This window comes from Archocentrus centrarchus, chromosome 13 (assembly GCF_007364275.1).
Source record: "Archocentrus centrarchus isolate MPI-CPG fArcCen1 chromosome 13, fArcCen1, whole genome shotgun sequence".
NCBI classification, from domain to species: domain Eukaryota; kingdom Metazoa; phylum Chordata; class Actinopteri; order Cichliformes; family Cichlidae; genus Archocentrus; species Archocentrus centrarchus.
In genome coordinates, this window is record NC_044358.1 from 16,458,650 (window position 1) to 16,476,897 (window position 18,248).

At 41.3% G+C, this 18,248-nt stretch overlaps 1 protein-coding gene across 1 annotated transcript in view; it reads left to right on the top strand.

Moving 5' to 3' along the window:
* The window catches only part of LOC115790681 (protocadherin-16-like), a 79,111-nt gene that overhangs the window by 41,822 nt on the left and 19,041 nt on the right, over positions 1 to 18,248 (top strand). Inside the window, exon 3 of the mRNA XM_030744561.1 lies at positions 17,596 to 17,784. Within this exon, the coding sequence (XP_030600421.1) occupies positions 17,596 to 17,784 (189 nt within the window). The remainder of the gene's footprint in view (positions 1 to 17,595; positions 17,785 to 18,248) is intronic.

Below are 18,248 nucleotides of genomic sequence, written 5' to 3' on the forward strand. Positions count from 1 at the left end.
CTGATACGAGAAAGAGATGCAAAAAAAGAACTGAAAATGAGGTGCTGCACGCCCACCTTTACCTGACAGGTTTACCTTCCAAACAAAAGCAGGTGTAACAGAATGCACCCCCCGCCCGTTTACTTTAGCAAACTTTGTGTCTTCACTTAGAGTGAAGGGCTTCCATGTTAACATGTTAGCGTGTGGTTGCACACATGCATCACTGTGCATGTGTGCACGAAGCCAACCAGCTGGTAATCGGACATATGCGAGACTGACCGGCTGGTCACCAGCGCGAGCTGAGAACGCTGGAAATCGACCGATTCTGGTCATCCGGTGCATCTCATGAAATACAATTTTTAATTTTTACTGTCTGAATAAAGGATTAATAACAGTTTTGATGCTTTTTGAATGGAAAGATTTTATGTTTAAAGAAGTATAATTAAAATACCATATTTGCAAATTTATAGGGAATAGTTTGAGATACCTATAGTGTAAGCTTGCATTGCAGGGAATTATCTCGTGTTTACTGCCTTATTTTATTTTATTTGTACTAAAATTGTATGGTTACCACTGTGCTTGTGAACACTGAGCTGTCACTTAAATCTGATTGTGCTGCAGTGTTTGGTTTGTATTAAATTTAACACATTATTTTATGTTTTCTGTCATATCATTTGAGGCTAACATGGTGAGTGGCTGTGGCTCAGGGGGTAGAGCAGGTAGAGCAAGTGATCTCTGACTCAAAGTAAATGAGTGGCTCAGTAATAGTGAAGTTGCAAAAGTATCAAATAAGCGAGGAGTAAAGAGATTCTGACATCAGCGCACAGAAACTGTTTGGCTTCCAGCTGGAAAGATGTCTGCTGCTGAAGGATTCTCCAGAGAACGGCATTCGTAAGAAACTGGCGGTGATGAAGCTGCGCTGGCAGCTGATTATCTGTTTTCACACAAGAAAGGATTTGAGACTAACCATAACCCCATGACATGTGTTTAGCTCAAACAATGTCCTACCACAACTGAGCTAAAAGCAAAAGTTCACATTGAACTTGCTGAATGTGTCTGCAGATAAGGAGATGATAGACGATGACCCGTTCACCTCTTCTGTGCGTATGACGCATGCGTTCAGTTATAATGATGTTCCTCTAACGTGCCCCTGAGGTCGCTTAAGCTCGGTGCAGTTTGTTCAGTTTGCTGTATAATTTTCATCACTCGTAGAACAACTGACCGCAAATTGAGATTAAATGAAACGCCAATGACGGCTGGAAACGGGATTTCAGCGTATTCAATGAAGCATCGACTCCAGCGTCTAAATGACAGAGCGAACGCTGCAGAGCCGGACCAAAACATATTAAAGCATGAAATAAGATGTTTTTTTTTCTTCACTAATAACTGGGTTACAGTTTGTGGTTTATTTGAAGATCATTTGCTGGTCGGAGACTCCCTGTAATATCATACCTCAGAACATCAGAGGAGTCTTTAATTACAAAGTTCGAACAAAATTTACTTGGATCAGGGGAGAACGCAGGAGACTCCAGAGATCAGTTAGGTGCCACTTTATCTGTGATTTATATTAGCCTTCCTTTTTCTTTTTTTTTTCCTTCCTGTGCCATAATTCACCTATCTGACTCGGTGTCACCGTTATTGATGGAGGCTCTCACTGACACACCAGTGGCGGGTGGCTGGATAACAGATGAAAGGCTGAATAGATGGTTGCCAGGCTGAAGGTCACGAAAGGGCAGCTGGACATTTGGCCGACCTGTGACCCAGAACCTCACAGAACTTTCTGTCTGCTAGGATCAGATTAGGTATGCTTTGTACCCCTTTGTGTGTAAATCTCACACACACACACACACACACACACACACACACTACTCTTGTATTGTGTGCGTAGGTGGGCTGGGACACCTGAGATCTCTCAACGCTGAACTCTGGCACTTCAAGTCTCTTGAGATTTTCAGTCTTTTCTTAAGCTGTCAGCACACGTGCTGTTTCACATGACACACACACAACACCAGCGATACAGAAACACAAAGCTTAAAGCTTTTAGGAGCTTTCTGAGGTTTTGCCGCCTCAAAAAGATACACAAAAATTTGCGGTTTCAGTTCTTATTAATTTACAGAGAATGTGCCCTGATGGCACACAGGAAGGTTTCAGCTTCTAGAAGCAAAAAAACTATTTTATTTATTTGTTTATTCCTTCAGTCTTTTTTTTTTCATGTGTTTTCATTTTAGGTCAGCAATCATTGTCTAATTTTTATTGCACAGTTTTGCTTGAGTAGACAACAGCTCATTGTTTGATCAGAGGCATAGTTTAGCAAAACATAATTTTAAAAATCTGCAAGGAGCAGCCCCTGCATACATCCATTTCAGATCTAATCATACTCTAGATGCAGTATTTTGCAGCTCATCTGTATGTATTTATTTATTATGGTGCAGCTGCCTAATGGTTCAGGTGTGCGCCGTATTCCTGCAGTGGTCGTGTTTCGGTTCTTGAAAAGCTCAACGGGCCAATCCACTCGTCTGTACCTCCGCTGCCACCATCAATAACGGAAAAATAACATTTTGCTGAAATAATGTCATCACATTACGTTATGCGCCAAATTGTTCCACACGTTTTAAATGTAAACACAAACAGACAAATACCGAGTTCAAAACAGTCCTCGTGTAAACACTTCCTGCACGTGCGTTTCTCACACTGTACACGCAGAGTGCCGTGTTTATTTTATTGTGTCTTGCTGAAAAATGGCAGATGGTGGTATTATACTAAACACAAAGTGAGCTGAGGCTGATGGGAATGTTTTTAGTTTCTAAGGCATTTGGTCATGAATCAAAGCTTTGGAAAAAAAAAAAGAAGAAAGAAAAGACGAAGTGATGACGCTAAAGGAAAAAAATATCAAAGGATCACCAAAGTTACTGTGATTTATCCTTTCGGGAACATCAATGTCTGAAGTAAATTTCATTGCAATATTTCCAGTCGTTGTTGAAATCTCTCTCTGAAAACCGCAAATGGGAGCATAATACTGCCATAAAATGAAATTCGATGAAGTCATTAGGATTCATCGCTGGGGAACCAAAAATGTCTGCGCCGAACTTTGTGGCCGTCCATTAGTGGTTGAAATATTTTATAATGTGTGAAAACGTTGACCTGTTTGTGGAATCGGAGGGGGGACACAGTACCAGGAGATTGGGACACTAGAACAAAAGTCAGGGAATCACAAAATTCAGTGGGAATTGTCCTCTGGGAATTTAATCCCAGTCTATCCAGTAGATTTAGAGACGTGTGGTTTAGGCCACAGTGATAGACTGAGACACTCTCAGAGTTATGCAGCTCACATGGCTAAAAATAGTAACTGCTATATGCTATAAGGAATACTAAAAAAGGCATACCTAGCATTCCCATGTTTCATCCATCAGGATCTCAGATTGTGGTATCTCTCTCTTGCAGTGCTTAAAGGTAAGAGACAAGTCGCTTTTACCTGGATAAGCCAATCAGAGGCAGTGAACAGAATAAAATTAGACAGACACATTTCTGACTGTGGATCTGTGCAGCTTCACAGGCCAAACGGACCTTCAGAGGTAATGATATCAGATCAGTTCTGGAGAGGAGGAGGAGGAGGAGGGGTTCAAACTATTTCACACAGTTAGAAAGTGGAAGTGGGTCACATTGATCGCATTCGAAGGAACATGCTGGGAATCTTTTTTTGTCGAGTTAACTGTTGCTGATTCTTCTGCTGTGAATGCAACTAAAAGAATTCAAAAACCTAACTGCATATCTTTGGTCCTTTTGCAGTTGTGCCACGTAGAAATACATTTTCAATAAAGATTTTTTTTTTGCTTGAACAAAAGGTAAAATGTGTTTTTCTGTGATTCTGATGCCGTAATTCCACAAACAGACAACAGAAATGTAGATTTGAAGCTATGATCTGATGTTACTGATGGAGTAAAATTATCATCCCTGAGCTTCTTTCCACCAAGTTCCCACAAAGTGTTTTCTCTCTCTAACAGCTGTGCAAGTAATTAATATTGAAGCAAGTGTCCAGACACTTGATGATAACAACCCCATCCTATGCAGGTCTCATTAGTGAGAGAAAAGCATGAAATGTAATCACTGAACTGGTTTAGGCTCGCCTATAAGTGCTCTTGAGCCGTTGCGTGAGGTGAATTCGAGGTGTGTGTGAGTATATTTTGGGGATCATCGGGGGAAGTCGAGGCCAAAACTTGGCTTTTGTGTAACCCAAACAGGTTTTTATCTTTCAAATAGATGAAATATGCCGGATTCAGACTTGTGTGTGTTCCTTTTAAGAGCTTGCGTGAGTGTAATCTTGTGGAGGGCATGTTTACTGTGGAAGTCTCTCTTGCTCTGAGAAACAACTGAAGTGCTCACTGACTACCTTATGTATACTCAGAGGGGATTGTTTGAAATGAATCACATGAAGAAGGGGAGTAGACATGTATACAAGATAAAATATAATTATCCTATCACCTAAATATTTTGCTGAGAACTAAATAAATATGCTAGCGAGGAAATGAAACCCACCTATGGCTTTGGAGGCTCAGAAGAGTTTATGTGAAAAGAACTTCTCAATGAATCAGAGCGAACGCATCAGATGGTAAACTTGCAAATATTGCATTAAACCCTGTACTGACCATGCCAAAAGAAAAGGTGCTCTAACATAACAATGCATTCTGGTTTAGGAGATGACATAGTCTCGCATGCATGTGGAAAAGCTGCGTGTGAAAAAAAGTACATTATCACATTTTCCAGCGGGTGTAACATCAGGATAAAAGGTGTAACGATGACATGCCGCCAGTGTCTCTATCCATCTGTTTCTGACAGAGCCAGAGTTTGATGCGAGGAGCAGCTGTTGTTTGTACTTGGCAGGAAACTGTTTGGAAAGTTACGGTACATAATGCGCATGTGTTTGTGTGCGCTCATCTGGTTATCTGTACACGACTGTCCGTCCACTCCGGATGAATCTGTGTTGACTCACAATTATGCGACTCAGTGAAACAAAAGAAAGAGATCTAAACGATGGCGCAGCTCTTTGGACCATCTGCGCTGCTGGAGCTTGTTGTCATTTTTGTGTGTTTCTGAACCAGAGATGACTTACTTCAGCGCTGGGCTCACAGTTACACAGAGTTTACTGGAGAAACAGCTCGCACGCCAGAGCCCGGCCTGAGCGGTCTTTGTTTGTTTGCAGTGTTTATCAGTCAGTGACAGCGTGTGTTTATATGCATGGTTCCAGTAGGCCCTCACGACCCCAACGCCCTGGCTCACCCCGGCCGCCACATCCAGCACCGCCTCTTTCTTGTATTGGAGAGCGCAACATTACAGAGCAGTCCAGTTCTCTTTCCTCTGGACTGATTATGTCACTCCAAGAGCAGGGTCGTGCTTTTTGGAGCTGGGCTTTAATCTCTGCTTTTAATCAGCAGGCTTACACTAGCATACTTAAATGTTTACAAAGATGATGAACGTCATCACTCTATCAGAAACTCATTAGGACGTGCAAAACTGACAAAAAAAAAATGCTTGGGGTCAGTTACACATTAGGCGCCTAAACTGCTTGGTTGATTTATGTGGGAGGCAGCTGCATAAATTAAAACTGAGTCATGTGATATGTCAGAGAACTGAAAAAGCTGCTGAAAAATGTCCTGTATACTGTGTGAGAACGGTCTGCTGAAGACATGCACTCTGTTCATTAATTAACACCACGCTGACCTATGTGTAAGTCAAACATTTTTTTATGATTCATTTAAACAGAGTCAGTCAGACATTCGGCGCAGTCGCGGCGAAGCTTCGAGTCTCTCAGGACGGTGGCTGACTGACAGAGACGTTAAGTAAACATTAAATGAAATGCTGGTGCTGCATGAGAGCATAATTGTCTTAAATTGGCTGCAGGAGAGTCTGTCAGCTTCATCATTATGTGTAGCTGCTGCTGCCTGAGCAGCTGAGTAATGACATCAACTGTCACGAAGTGGAACCGGTGCTTAGCATGTTTAGAAAAAAAATGAAAGCACCGTGCTTCTCATCTATTAATACTGTACTCTGTTAAGCTATTTCCTGTACCAGCCTTTAAGACAGCAGCTCCTTTGTGTAGCACTGTCACCAGAATAACATATAAAGTAAAAATTGTCGAAACTTAAAAGTAATTTCTGGCAATTTGGAAAACTTGTGCATAAAAAAAAAATTTAGCATTTAGCATACAAATTTAGCATTTTCCCGTCAAAGTCAACCCAGGCTTTTTTTTTTTAGCCACATAAAAGAGGTGGTGTTAGCACCTTGTAGCCTTGTGTTTATTTGTGAAACTGGACAGGTCTAGACTCTTAACATAATCAGATACATACAGTAACATAGTACTTAAGCTCTGCTTTCTAAACTGTCTGTTTGAATTACTGTTTTTAGATAGAAATTGCAATGGCAGTAAACTGTCAATAAACATTCAAACTGCATGACTCTGAAGCCTCTACTCAAAATTCAACCACCCAAAAAAAAAAAATGCCAGTGTTTTTTTGGAAGCTGGTTCTTCTGCTGCTGTGCTTCTCCCATTTCCTGCCTTCTGCAAGATGAAAGCGGTTGAGAAATGAAGTTTTGGTATTTCATTAGAGCTCTACTGGTGCTGCAGAGCACTTAAAGACTTGAGTCTATGCCACACCACAGGTATGGCTCGCTCTGCTGCGCTAAGAAACTCGACCAATCCGTCCCGGTCTTACTCTGATTGCAGACTTAAGCGCTGCCTCGGAGACAAAACTGTAAAAGCACACGAAGTGGATGCTATGGGCATATTTTTGTCTGCGTGTCTTTATCGGTCTCCGTATGTGTCACATAGTCAGCGCCCGTTTGTCATACTTTAAATTCAAATCCTGCTTTAAAGGTTGTCGAAGTAGAACAGAGGGATCTGTTGTATGATCAGCCGGTGCAGGGGAACGCTTTAAATCTTATGTGTTCTGATTTATGTTGATCACCGAAGGCTAAAAGTACAGTAGCGTGCGGTTGTGTGGTTCTTCCTTTTGAGTGTCTCTGCTGGCAAATTCAAAACCAAGTCAACAAAGATAAAGAGTCCATCACCTACAAGATTCCGATCTTTGCAGGTTCTGCTCTTTGTTGGGATTTGTGTTTACAAATTTCCTGACAGCCTGATCAGAGGAATGTAGCAGCCTGCGCTGTAGACCTGGCTCACACATCGAGGAGAGAGCAAACCCCAACACTGAATAATTTTTATCTACCTCATCAAACAAGCTCGTGGATCTCTGCTAACCAGGTCCAATTTGGCTCCGTGACCGCATCTGTGCTCTGTTTGTGCATGCCATGCTCTGTGGGCATTCTCCCACCCACTGCAGGCAGCTGTAGTACTCGCCTAGCCCACATCAGTACTCCTACACCCCCGTGCTGTGCATGGTTCATATTAGTTCCCCTCCCACCTACTCAGACCCTGCAATCCACCTCCTGGTCTGCCTCAGCAGACCAGAGCTCAGCACTGCTATTGGATGACTATGGAAGGGATGACTGGCTGAACCGGAGCCAAGCGAGAGCCTGACAGGGCTCGCTGTGGGAGTTTGATGTAAGGCCACCTCCCCTTGTCTTGTGAGAGTGAATCTGCTCAGCAAGCTTCCAGCATCAGTTCCAAACTGGACCTTGAGAAGGTCTCAGTCTTTAAACTAGCTCTACAGGTGATTTTTGTGGGGTTACACAGTTCAGTGAAACTGCATACACTACACTACATCACACAACCCGAGGAGGTAGCGCGGGCTGTCTACCAATCAGAGGGTTGGAGGTTCAATCCCTGATTCCTCCAGTCTGCATATCAAAGTATCATTGGATGAGATACTGAACCCTGATGCAGTCACTGAAGAGCAAGTGTGTGTGTGAATGTAAGACAAGGTGCTTAGGCATAGAATAAAGCACTGTGTGTGTGTGTGTGTGTGTGTGTGTGTGTGTGTGTGTGTGTGTGTGTGAGAGAGAGAGAGATTAGGTGATTGAGGCTTCTAGTTAAAAGTGCTTAAAGTGCTCATTTAGAGCAGAAAGGTGCAATATAAGTACCAGTCCATTTACATAAATGAACATTTAAAGTCAAATTTTGACTCATTTAGGCACTTTCTCTGCATTTAGTTGATCAAAAAAAATACTAAGAGCTTCGTTTGGATTCTGCCTTATTCACAAGGGGTTACCACAGCGGATGGATCCACATATTTAATGTGGCACTGATTTTCATGCTAGATACTCTCGATGCAACCTCCTGTGAGATTTATGTCTCCTTCTTGTCTCAAACTGGGGATCTTTTGTGTGTTAACGTGTTAACCTCTGCACCATGGAGCCACTTGATTAAAAAAATAAAATAAAATAATAAATCACAAGATCTCCAAGGCAGCTCATTGCAGTGACTGAAATGATCAAACTGAGGTGGAAGACCTGCTGACATGGTCATGTTTGGTTTTTTTTTTTTAATGCAAAATGAATCAAACTCACATTTTTCCTTTGGTTTGATTCCTGTGACTAACCTACGAGAACCGTCCTTGTTGTCATGTGGAAGGAGTTTGTAATTTGTGGCTAGAGCTGCCTATAACGGCAAACTCCTCCCTGCTTGGCACGCAGACCTTTTCACGCATTATTTTCAAGTTTTAATTCAAATAAATCCACTTTAAAGAAAGCGGACTTTATTCAGGATATATTTTTTTTAATAAGTACAAATCAGATTTCTCAGTTTACCTTTTGGGGCCAAGGCTCTCATTGAATAGGTTCGCACTCTCAAGCATAACTTTAAAAACACTTTCAAGTAGTTTTCAAAGTAGTCATATTTCTTTTTCTTTGGACCTGTGAAGTTTTTACTTCCTCAGACTTGGTCGGCTTTTTAATCATCATTACTGTGTTGAGTTTGTAATGTATTAACTTGCGCACACGATTTCAAAGATGAAAAATAATATTGCATGTCTGTTCTTAAATACCACTCCCTCTCCATTTCTATTAGTTGTACCTTTTCCCTTTAGCAGCGCGGTACCTCTCCCCTCTGCTCGTTTTGCCTGTTTTTTTGGAGCCTCTCTCTCCTTAAATGGTTAGATGCTTAATGACTTCCAGATGCAAAGTCCAGATGAAAGACAGACGCTTCAGATTTAGAGGAAAGTCTAATGAAAAAAAATATGGGCCACCTAACAACTGAACTTTTTTTCACAACTCCTAAATTGCAAACTACAAAGAGCGCCTGGATATAAAATATAGGTACTGTAAAATACATTTTTTCTTTATTTATTTAGACTCTACATTGCTTATGTTGTTTGATTCCTTCTTTATAAATAAAAAAGGAAAAATGAGCCACTGTCAGGGTGCTTGTTTATTTGAGCTTCATTTGGGCAAATTTATGATAATGCATGCTAAGCTATGACTTGATTACTAAGAATTATGTTTTGAAACTCCACTGAGACTTGTGATGGAAACTTTTTTAAATTATAATACCACGTAAAAGGTAAAAATATTTTTTACATTATTGGTCAACAGTAGTGCATTTGTTCCTGAGTAACAGCTTTATTCATGATTTTGTCTTTTAGTCATTTTACAGGCTTGTTTATAGTGTGGATTCCAGGTTGTATGAAAAGTCCTGTAACAGGATTACAGCACAATCAGACAGGTCTCCAACATAGTATTATATTAATACAGTATTAAGTATTTTCTTACCTGTATTGTGCAAAAGTCTTCCCCTCTTTTCTGTCCTCCGTGTGTGTTAGGTGAATGTGTTAACCACTAAATGATGGAGCCACTTGATTTTAAAAAAAAAGTGAACAAGAAAATCCACAATGCCTTCGAGGCAGCTGTGGCAGGTAATTTTGCAGTCATTGAAATGATTAAACTGAGGCAGAAGACAGGCTCCTCTATCTGGCCCTTCAACTGAGGGTCTTTGCTGGATTTTTTTCCTTTTACTGTTCATCTGTTTTATTTTTTTTAGGTCTGCCACTTCTTCTTTTGTGCTCCACTCATTCAGTTTCCTCAGATTTTTAAGGACACACTCGGGTAATAGCTCTTTGGGAACGATCTTGGTGCAACAATATTATTTTATGCCTGTCAAACTGTGCTATTTTGGCATTTTTCACAGATTCAACTACAGAAATGGTACAAATGATGTGTTTTTGTGACACACTGCCAACAACAAAGTGCTTAAAGATGCCATTTGAAATTGGTTCTTTGCTAAATTGTCGCAACACTGATTCAGTCTTTGAGTTAGGCACCTTTTTTATGCATGAATGACTCATAGGTCAGTTTTCAGTGGCTTAACAAACAAACTTTCCACAAAAAATTGTTCGGTACAAGGACTGGACTGAAAATGAGTGAAAAAGGAGCCAATGTCCAAAGACAAACTTTGAAAAACCTGCAGAAAGCCTGAAGAATTATTGCTTAAAAAATCCTGAGAATTTCTGGCTCCTTGGAGGCAAAATATAAAGAAATGAGTGCTGGCTCAAGAACCAGTACTGTGTTATAATTAAAAGATACTTAAAATTAAAGGTTTTCAGTAACAAATGTTAAACTAGCAAGCCCTGTTTTGGGGAGGTGGATGTTCCCAAAATCATCTCTGGAAAATTAAAATCCCAAAGGACTTTTGCTTAATGTTCTTACATTGTGTTTTATATCACAATAAATGCACTGATGTGACGCCTATGATATGATGTCTCAACTTTCTTTACCTACTGTAGGAAAGACTTTTCCCTTGTCTGCAGTCTAGCTTCAAGTGTCATTATACCCCTCCCCTCAGTCGTTTTGCCAGATATGTGGTCCTTATAATGTTGTAACCTGCTGCCTTTAACCCAGGTCCTCCGTCTCTGTGCTTCAGTCAGAGAGGAATAAGAAGCAGCACTCAGTGGAACCGCTGCTGATTAGGAAATCAGCTCTTTTGTTGTATTTTTGTGTCAGAAAGGAGTTTCTTTTGTGCCTTAAACAAGTTGAGACAACCAGGGAGTCTCAGGGAGGAGAGCTACCCATCAAATGAGCTGTGCGCACTTAATATAGAGCATCGGCACACATTGGGCCCAGGTGTCGCCAGTGCCACCGGCCGGAAATGAGCCACAGCCCTCCAGTGCTTGCAGGAGACCCGCCACACAAACAGGCCAAAAGGAAGGCAGGGCAGAGCGGGTCGCTGGCAATCTGCCGCTTAGCTGCTGCAAACCAAGTTAAGCAGGAATTTTAAAAGGAATCTCAAAGCTTACCTGTCATGTTTATGTTTAAGCATGCGTAAAGGAGCTTTATTAATGGCTCTGCTTCAGTCATTCCCCCTGCAAAGGCAGTTGGAACATCACCTTTGTGAAAGGACACTCTGTGATTATATGATTTGGCAACTGGGAAACATCATATTTATTGGAGAAAGTGGTGCGATTAAGACGGTTACTGACTTTGACAGTTATACTGTGTTCGACTGGGATACCCAGTATAGCAGATGTGCTTTATGTACATCTGGACAGAGGAATCAAATCTGGAAAAGATAGTTCATGTTCAAGTCATGCAGAGAGACTTGAAGGTTATGTGAATTTAAATTGCTAATAATGAATAAAAGTGTTTAAAGCTGCTGTTCTGTAAGCGATGATCAGATGTTTGATACTGTCAGTGCCAGCGCATTGACGCTGAGGCATAACAATAATTAAGAGTTGCACCTAAATTGTTATATTGTTTCCAAATAGAATTGTTTTAGCTGTCAGAAGGATGTGCTCCCAGCCCGAGCTTTTTTATTTACCTTTCACTACAAAAGCCGTGAGGTTTAAACGTGTGGTTCTGTGTATTAATCCTTCAGTCCCACTCACACTTTCTTCAAGTCACTCTTTAGCTTTTTCCAACATCAGCACCGGTGCCTCGGAGGCTGTTGGTGTTTCTTGGCTCGTTCCCCCTGCGAGGGCAGTTGGAACCAATTACCACAGAGAAAGGACGGTTTTATTTCTTTAAATTCACTGTGGATGTTAATATTTGCCAGAGGGTGATTCTTGATATCTTTGAGTAGCACTTATTTCTTGTGTACAAATATTTGGTGAAAATATCAAAAATTTATGAGCTGCTATTAACTTTACACAAGTTCCCAGGATGATTGAAACAGGATGAATACACAGGATACTCCTCTGTCAACACACATCCTTCAACTGGTCCTGATGTTGCTGTATCTTTACAGTTTGGCACCCTGATTGCAGCACCACAGGGACACCGTGTTCTCTGCTCTTGCTTTGCCATATGTAGACTTCTCTGTGTACACAACAGGGCATTTCATTACCTTTATCACACTTACACAAAGCAGCCAGACATCACAGGGCACAGTCCGGCCGTATTTAATGTCACCGTTTTATAGGCCTTACACATGTCTTAAACTATGCTGTGAAGATTTCAGCTTTTTGTCTCATGAGTAACCGCTGAAATCTTTCACATATGCTTGGTCCTAATCCAGGCGGTACTGTCTGTGCTGCAAATGTTTAGAGTTCTGATATATTTGTCAACAGTGAGAGGGCTTCTTCCTTCCACCGGCCCGGGTGTGGTCTCTGTCTGGGTCTTTGGTGTGGTGGGGGGACATGTCACAAAGTCTCCGACCTGCCCATCTGCTACTTAAGCGGCCAGCGAGAGAGGCCTTTAGGAGGTCTCCACCTCGTTTTCCTCGTCTCTGCTCTCTTCAGAAGTGATGCCAGGACAATAGAGAGAGAGCAGTGCGCAGGGCTTCTCACCAGCTGTGAAAGCTCAAAGCGTTTCTTAGTCCAGATTTCTGCAGCACACCCACGCGTTTTACTTCTTTGAGCCTACTCTTTCCTCTTTGCTTCTACTGTCTTTAATGATCTGCTTGTCACTTTATCAATCTCTCGCATTATCCTGCTGTTTGCTCCTGTGGGAGTCCTGCTATTACAAGCTTAATTTGTCACATCTGTGCAGCTGTCATTAAAGTTACGCGTGATACAGATTATTATTTTTGAATGAAATTTGCCATTTTGGGGTGGAAAAATGGATGTGACTGGGTGTGATATAGTCAGAAACTGCAGCGTCACTGCCATTAAAGTTACACATCATAAATATGGCAGCTAAAATTGATGTAGTGGGTGGAGCACTAACTACCCTTACCTTTAATAAATCTTCATCATTCGCTAAACGAGATCCCCCTTTATTCTAAACCTAAGGATGAAAACGTTTTCCTGTTTAACATCCACGCAATACTTCTTTAAGCCCACATCAGCTGTCTGGCCCACATATGTAAGTATCAGCACTATCCAAGAAAGATAAAAGCAAGCTCAGCCATAAATATGAGCTTAAGATATTTAGAAATGTCATCCAGTATTTTCTAAAACTGTTGCTGCATCTTCTTTAATTTTGGGCCTTAGTCCTGCTGATACTGCTGCATGCTAATTCTTTGTATGTTTGCAAAGAGAATACAGAAAAATATTTGGAGTTTGAAGTCATCGGAGTTCAGGATTAACTCGATCTCGCTCTGCAGGCATCACGAGACCGAGATGAGCAATCGCTTTATTCCCAGTGTTTGTACGTTTGTGTCTTTGCTTACGCATCTAAGGTACACTCGCAGGACATGTGCACGCAGAGTTTGATTGATGTGTGTGATGATTTCCCAGTTGGCAAACATTTACATGTGCACTCCGTCATTTGCGGCCTGTTTGGATTGGCAGACCCGCGGTCCTGATTGGCTGGTTGTGCTGAGGAATACGTGAGATGGATTTGTTTGACTGGGCACTCTAAAATACGGGGTGCGTGATTAAAAACTACATTGCCTTCAATTCACCCCTTGTTGGCTTCAGTGGGTTCAGCTTTGCATCATTCATTTACTCGCAGGTTTTTTGCACTAGTTCTTTCCACAGTGTGGTTTTTATGCACGGCTGCACAACGAAGGTGGAGCAAGCAGCAGTAGCATGGGCAAATAAGGTCACACATGCATGTGTTTCTATTAACCTCATACATTTATGATCGAGAACTGGAAAGCCACATTCAATTATTATGAAGTGGATTTTAGGAAATTTCATATCCAAAAATAGAGGTTACCTAAGTCACCCCATCCTGGCCTGGTTCTTTTCAGGACAGGCTCTTTCCCAGACCAAAGTGTTAGGATATTAGGCGGTTCAGAAAACAATGGAGCACCAAAAAGCCTCGAGCTCATTATTTCATTTGGACATGTTATACATAAATATACAAAGGCATGTTCTCTCCTGTGAGTTCTGTGCTCTTGACTGGACAGTCAGTCAGTCAGAAAGTCTCTTCTGGAAGGCTCCTCTGGAGTCTGATGGGAGAACCACAAAGTTCCCGAGTTATCTTTGGATTTTTCCAGCTTGTTTTACTAAGGACTCAGCCAAAGGTTGCCTTTCCCCTGCTGATAAGACAGCTCCCATCATGCCTCACTCACATACATGAAGTGTAGGGAGAATGCTGCTGGCTGCTGGTGATGATCTAAGCTTACTCTCGCTTTTGAACTTTTAATCCAATAAAAATAGGTTTGTGTAATACCTATACACTGCAGAGGGGAGATCACAAAGTCAGTGGGAAACTGAAACAGAGGCACCTGATATTCATGATGGATGCAGCATAACGGAGACTGGTATTTTTCTGCCCTGTATTGGGCGGAGAATTTCTATTTCTATCGAGCAGATGTTAAATGGCTTGTTTGGTTACCAGTTTTAAAATTTACAATATGCATATGTGGTTGAGGTTAAAGCCTTAATCTGCTTTCTGAAAATTATATATAGTACAAAAAGTTAGAAAAGAATGACGATTAAACCAAGAATGCATGAAAGGGGACATAAACAAGTATGAATAATGCACGACTCCTCGCTGTGACATTATTGCACTGTAGCATTATGCAACATACCAAAAAAGATTTTATTCATCACTTTTATACAATCTTGTTTTATCTTCTGGGGTTTACACTTGCTCAGCTATTAATTTATCTTTTTTTAATTTATTGCTAGGTTGCAGTCAATGACTGTATATGAAACATAGATGTAGCCACTATTTCCCATTGATTCATGGAGTTTAGTTTTTATGCCTCCACTTTAGCTCTGGCCTTTTTTTTTTTTTTTTTTTCAGTTAAGACTTCAAACTTGGTCAGCAAGGTGCGTCCACAGATTCATTCTCAATGATACGGGCTAATTAACAGCTTGTAACATAGTACTAAAATGCTATTTTATTACTGAACTGGAGCACAAGCTTCTTACTGTGCAGCACTTCCATTAAAATGATCCAAAAGGCACCAACACCACAGACACAGTCAAATACCTACTTATGACTCAAACTGGCCACAATGATGAAAACTTTAAGCCTTAAAATAATAACAAATAAATAGAGATTTTTTTTAAAAGTACATTTGCAATCATCTACAAAGATGGAAAAAGTTTCTTGTAACAGACAATAAACATGTTTATTTGACACGTTTGTGCCGGCTTAATCAGAGACGCACTCGTTACAATTTTCTAGGTCGAGTCTGATTTCTGATTTTGCCAGTAATCATTAAAACTGACAGCACATACAAGAAAAAAAAAATCTACTTTTCCACAATAAATTATCAAACTTCACAGTTTCCCTTAAAACTGCAACTGGTTGCAGGTTCGTCTCTCACTGAAACTACTGAAAATAAAGTGCTCTGATGCTGTACACCCATCTCTGCCTGACACGTTTGACCTCACTGAACAAAAGCAGGTGCAACAGATTTATAGAACAAAGCAAATGTCAGTTACTTGCATCATTTTCCACTGTGTTTATAAGATAACAGGGTATCAACTTTTTTGTTTTTTTCTACATAATTTTCCTCCTAACTGCGTTGATCCTTTAGCTCCTGCTGGCTGCCTCTGAGCTCTGGGTTAGCTTTAGCCACTTTACCTTTGTTAGCTTCTTTAAAATGCCCATTTTCAGCTGGCTGAGGGTGATTTAAGTGTCTCATTAGATTTGTTGTTAGGAACATTTTTGTGGTGGTCCTCCCCACGGTTTACTTTAGCGGACAGCAAAGTCAAAAAACAGCCACATTTTAATGTGAGCTGTTCTTTAGATCTGAACAGAAAAAAAAAACACACCTTACCACCTCACCAAGTACATTTTTTTTAAGTTTTCATACCATAAATGTATGGATATGCTTTCTGAATGTGACTTGTATACACTGTGTGTGGGTGTACTTAAAAAAAAAGTATGTTTTTATGAAAGGTTGTGCTTAAAATGGAAAAAACAAGCATAGCTTCTGCAGTCAGTAGCTGCCATAATGAGGGTCAGTCACAAGAGAGGAAATGCATCCTTTCAGATCTGCTGGGAAATGCCTGTTGCATATCTGCTATCTTTTTCTTTAACAACATTCAGTTTTTCACACTAAAGGGCTCCTTCACTTTCCCCTCCAGCTGACACTCAGCACACAAATATGAGTAAAGCAAACACATAAAGCTTTGGGGTTGTTATAAATAACTTGCTCTCCTGCTAAATGATAAAAAGGTAAGCGACAGTCTTGGAGCATTAAAAGAGGAGCTTTTCTTGTATTGCTCTTGGTTTCCCCTTTCCTCGTGTGGTTTATTATTCCTCTCTTTGGCTTGCGCCTCTCCCAGCCTTACGGCTCTCACACTCCAACACCCCACTCACCCTCTGTTAGGAGTTACAGTCATGAGGGGGCTCTCTGCTGAGTCCCCCCCATCTGCCATCTGCTCAGGAAAGAGATGAAGGCTGAATTATTGCAGACCAACCTTCATCACCTCAAGTGAATGATTTCCATCTATTTGCAGCCATACCACTACCATCTTTAAGAAAAGTCATTTGATAATAAACAAGGCTTGCCTGAGTTTTCTTGACACTGTTTCTGATGAGGTTCCCTGCTGCTGCATGTTGGAGCACTAGAGCATTATACGAGCTTCAATTTTATTCCAATTAGTGTTTTTACTAAAAGGATTAATTTATAAAACATGGAAGAAAGAAGAATTGTAATCAGCTTGGGAGGTTTTAACCCTACTCTAATCTGCGATCTAGAGCCAACACTTGCTAACAATTAAGCTGCTGGTACCCAGGGGTTGATCTGATTGGTGTGTTTGCCTTGTGCTGTCTTGGGAGATCCTACAGTAATTGAGTTGGCCTCTTGGCTGAAGGCTTGGGAGCTCTTTTTGTAGCTCCAGTGGTTCTATCCCCCGTTAAATGTGCAGCATTATTAAAACCAGGCCACAAGCGGGACATCACATTAGGTTATAATGCATTGCACTGAAGTGTAATGTGTGGTATCCCACCACTGCCCGGTCGCCCTTGTCCTTTGCAGACAGACACCACTCTAGGAGCAGGCAGTTTTTCCCACTGGCAGGCCTCCCAGAGTCTGTAGAAGTCATCCTCCTTCCTGTCCCCCCCCTCCTTCATTCCCTCAGAGCTCCTTTCTGCCAGAGGGCCTGTTTGGCTCATGCTCTGGCTCGGATAAACAACAAAAGAACGGATCCAAAGATGCTTTCAAAGGCACCCGGTACGGTGCTCCTGTTTCACTTTGTGGATTGCAATGACTCCTACAACTAATAGAAATTAGTTTTGATCTAATGAGGATTTAGAGTAATGTAATTGGATATGGAAACTGCTTAGTTTATCCAGTAAGATATTTCCCTTCCAACTTAATCAGTTTTAATCGTGATGTGCGATGCTTGACTGCTTAACGACAGCGTGTTTTCCTCCCTGCAGGTGACCGCGGCAGATGCAGACAGCGGCTCCTTTGGCTTGATCACCTACTCTCTTGGCTCCGGCATTAACAGTGCTGTTCCCTCTCAGTTCATCATCGGCAAGGAGACAGGCCAGATCTGCACCAGTGCTGCAGTAGACAGAGATCAGGGGCCAACCAGCTTCGATTTTACTGTTACTGCAGTCGATGGGGTAAGCCACCGCCCTTTGAAATTATGAATCCACTGAGCTGCAGTGTAATCCCATAAACACAGCAGCCATGCTTTTCTTATAGACGGGAGAGCAAAGATGTGGCCAACCGTGCAGAAAAAAAACCTTTGAGTTGTCAAAAGAGAAAAAAAAAGTTTGAATAGTTCTCCATGGTAGGTAGGCTTACTCGTAAGTTAGTATAACATCCTGTGCACTAACTGCCAAAAAATACTTAAAGACGAAAACGTTAAAAATGAAAGAAAATTACTGTGGGCATGTTAAAGCAATCAGAAGGAGAAATACCTCAACTGTCAGGCAGTAATATTTTAACAAGTTGGACTGCCGCCTTCCTCGTTTTTGCCACCTGGTCCAAATGAAAAGCCTGCACTGTATGTCTGCGAATGAAAAGCCTATGAAACAGGCTTGGGCTGCAGCAAGCCCTCTCACCCTCCACGGGTCATGACATA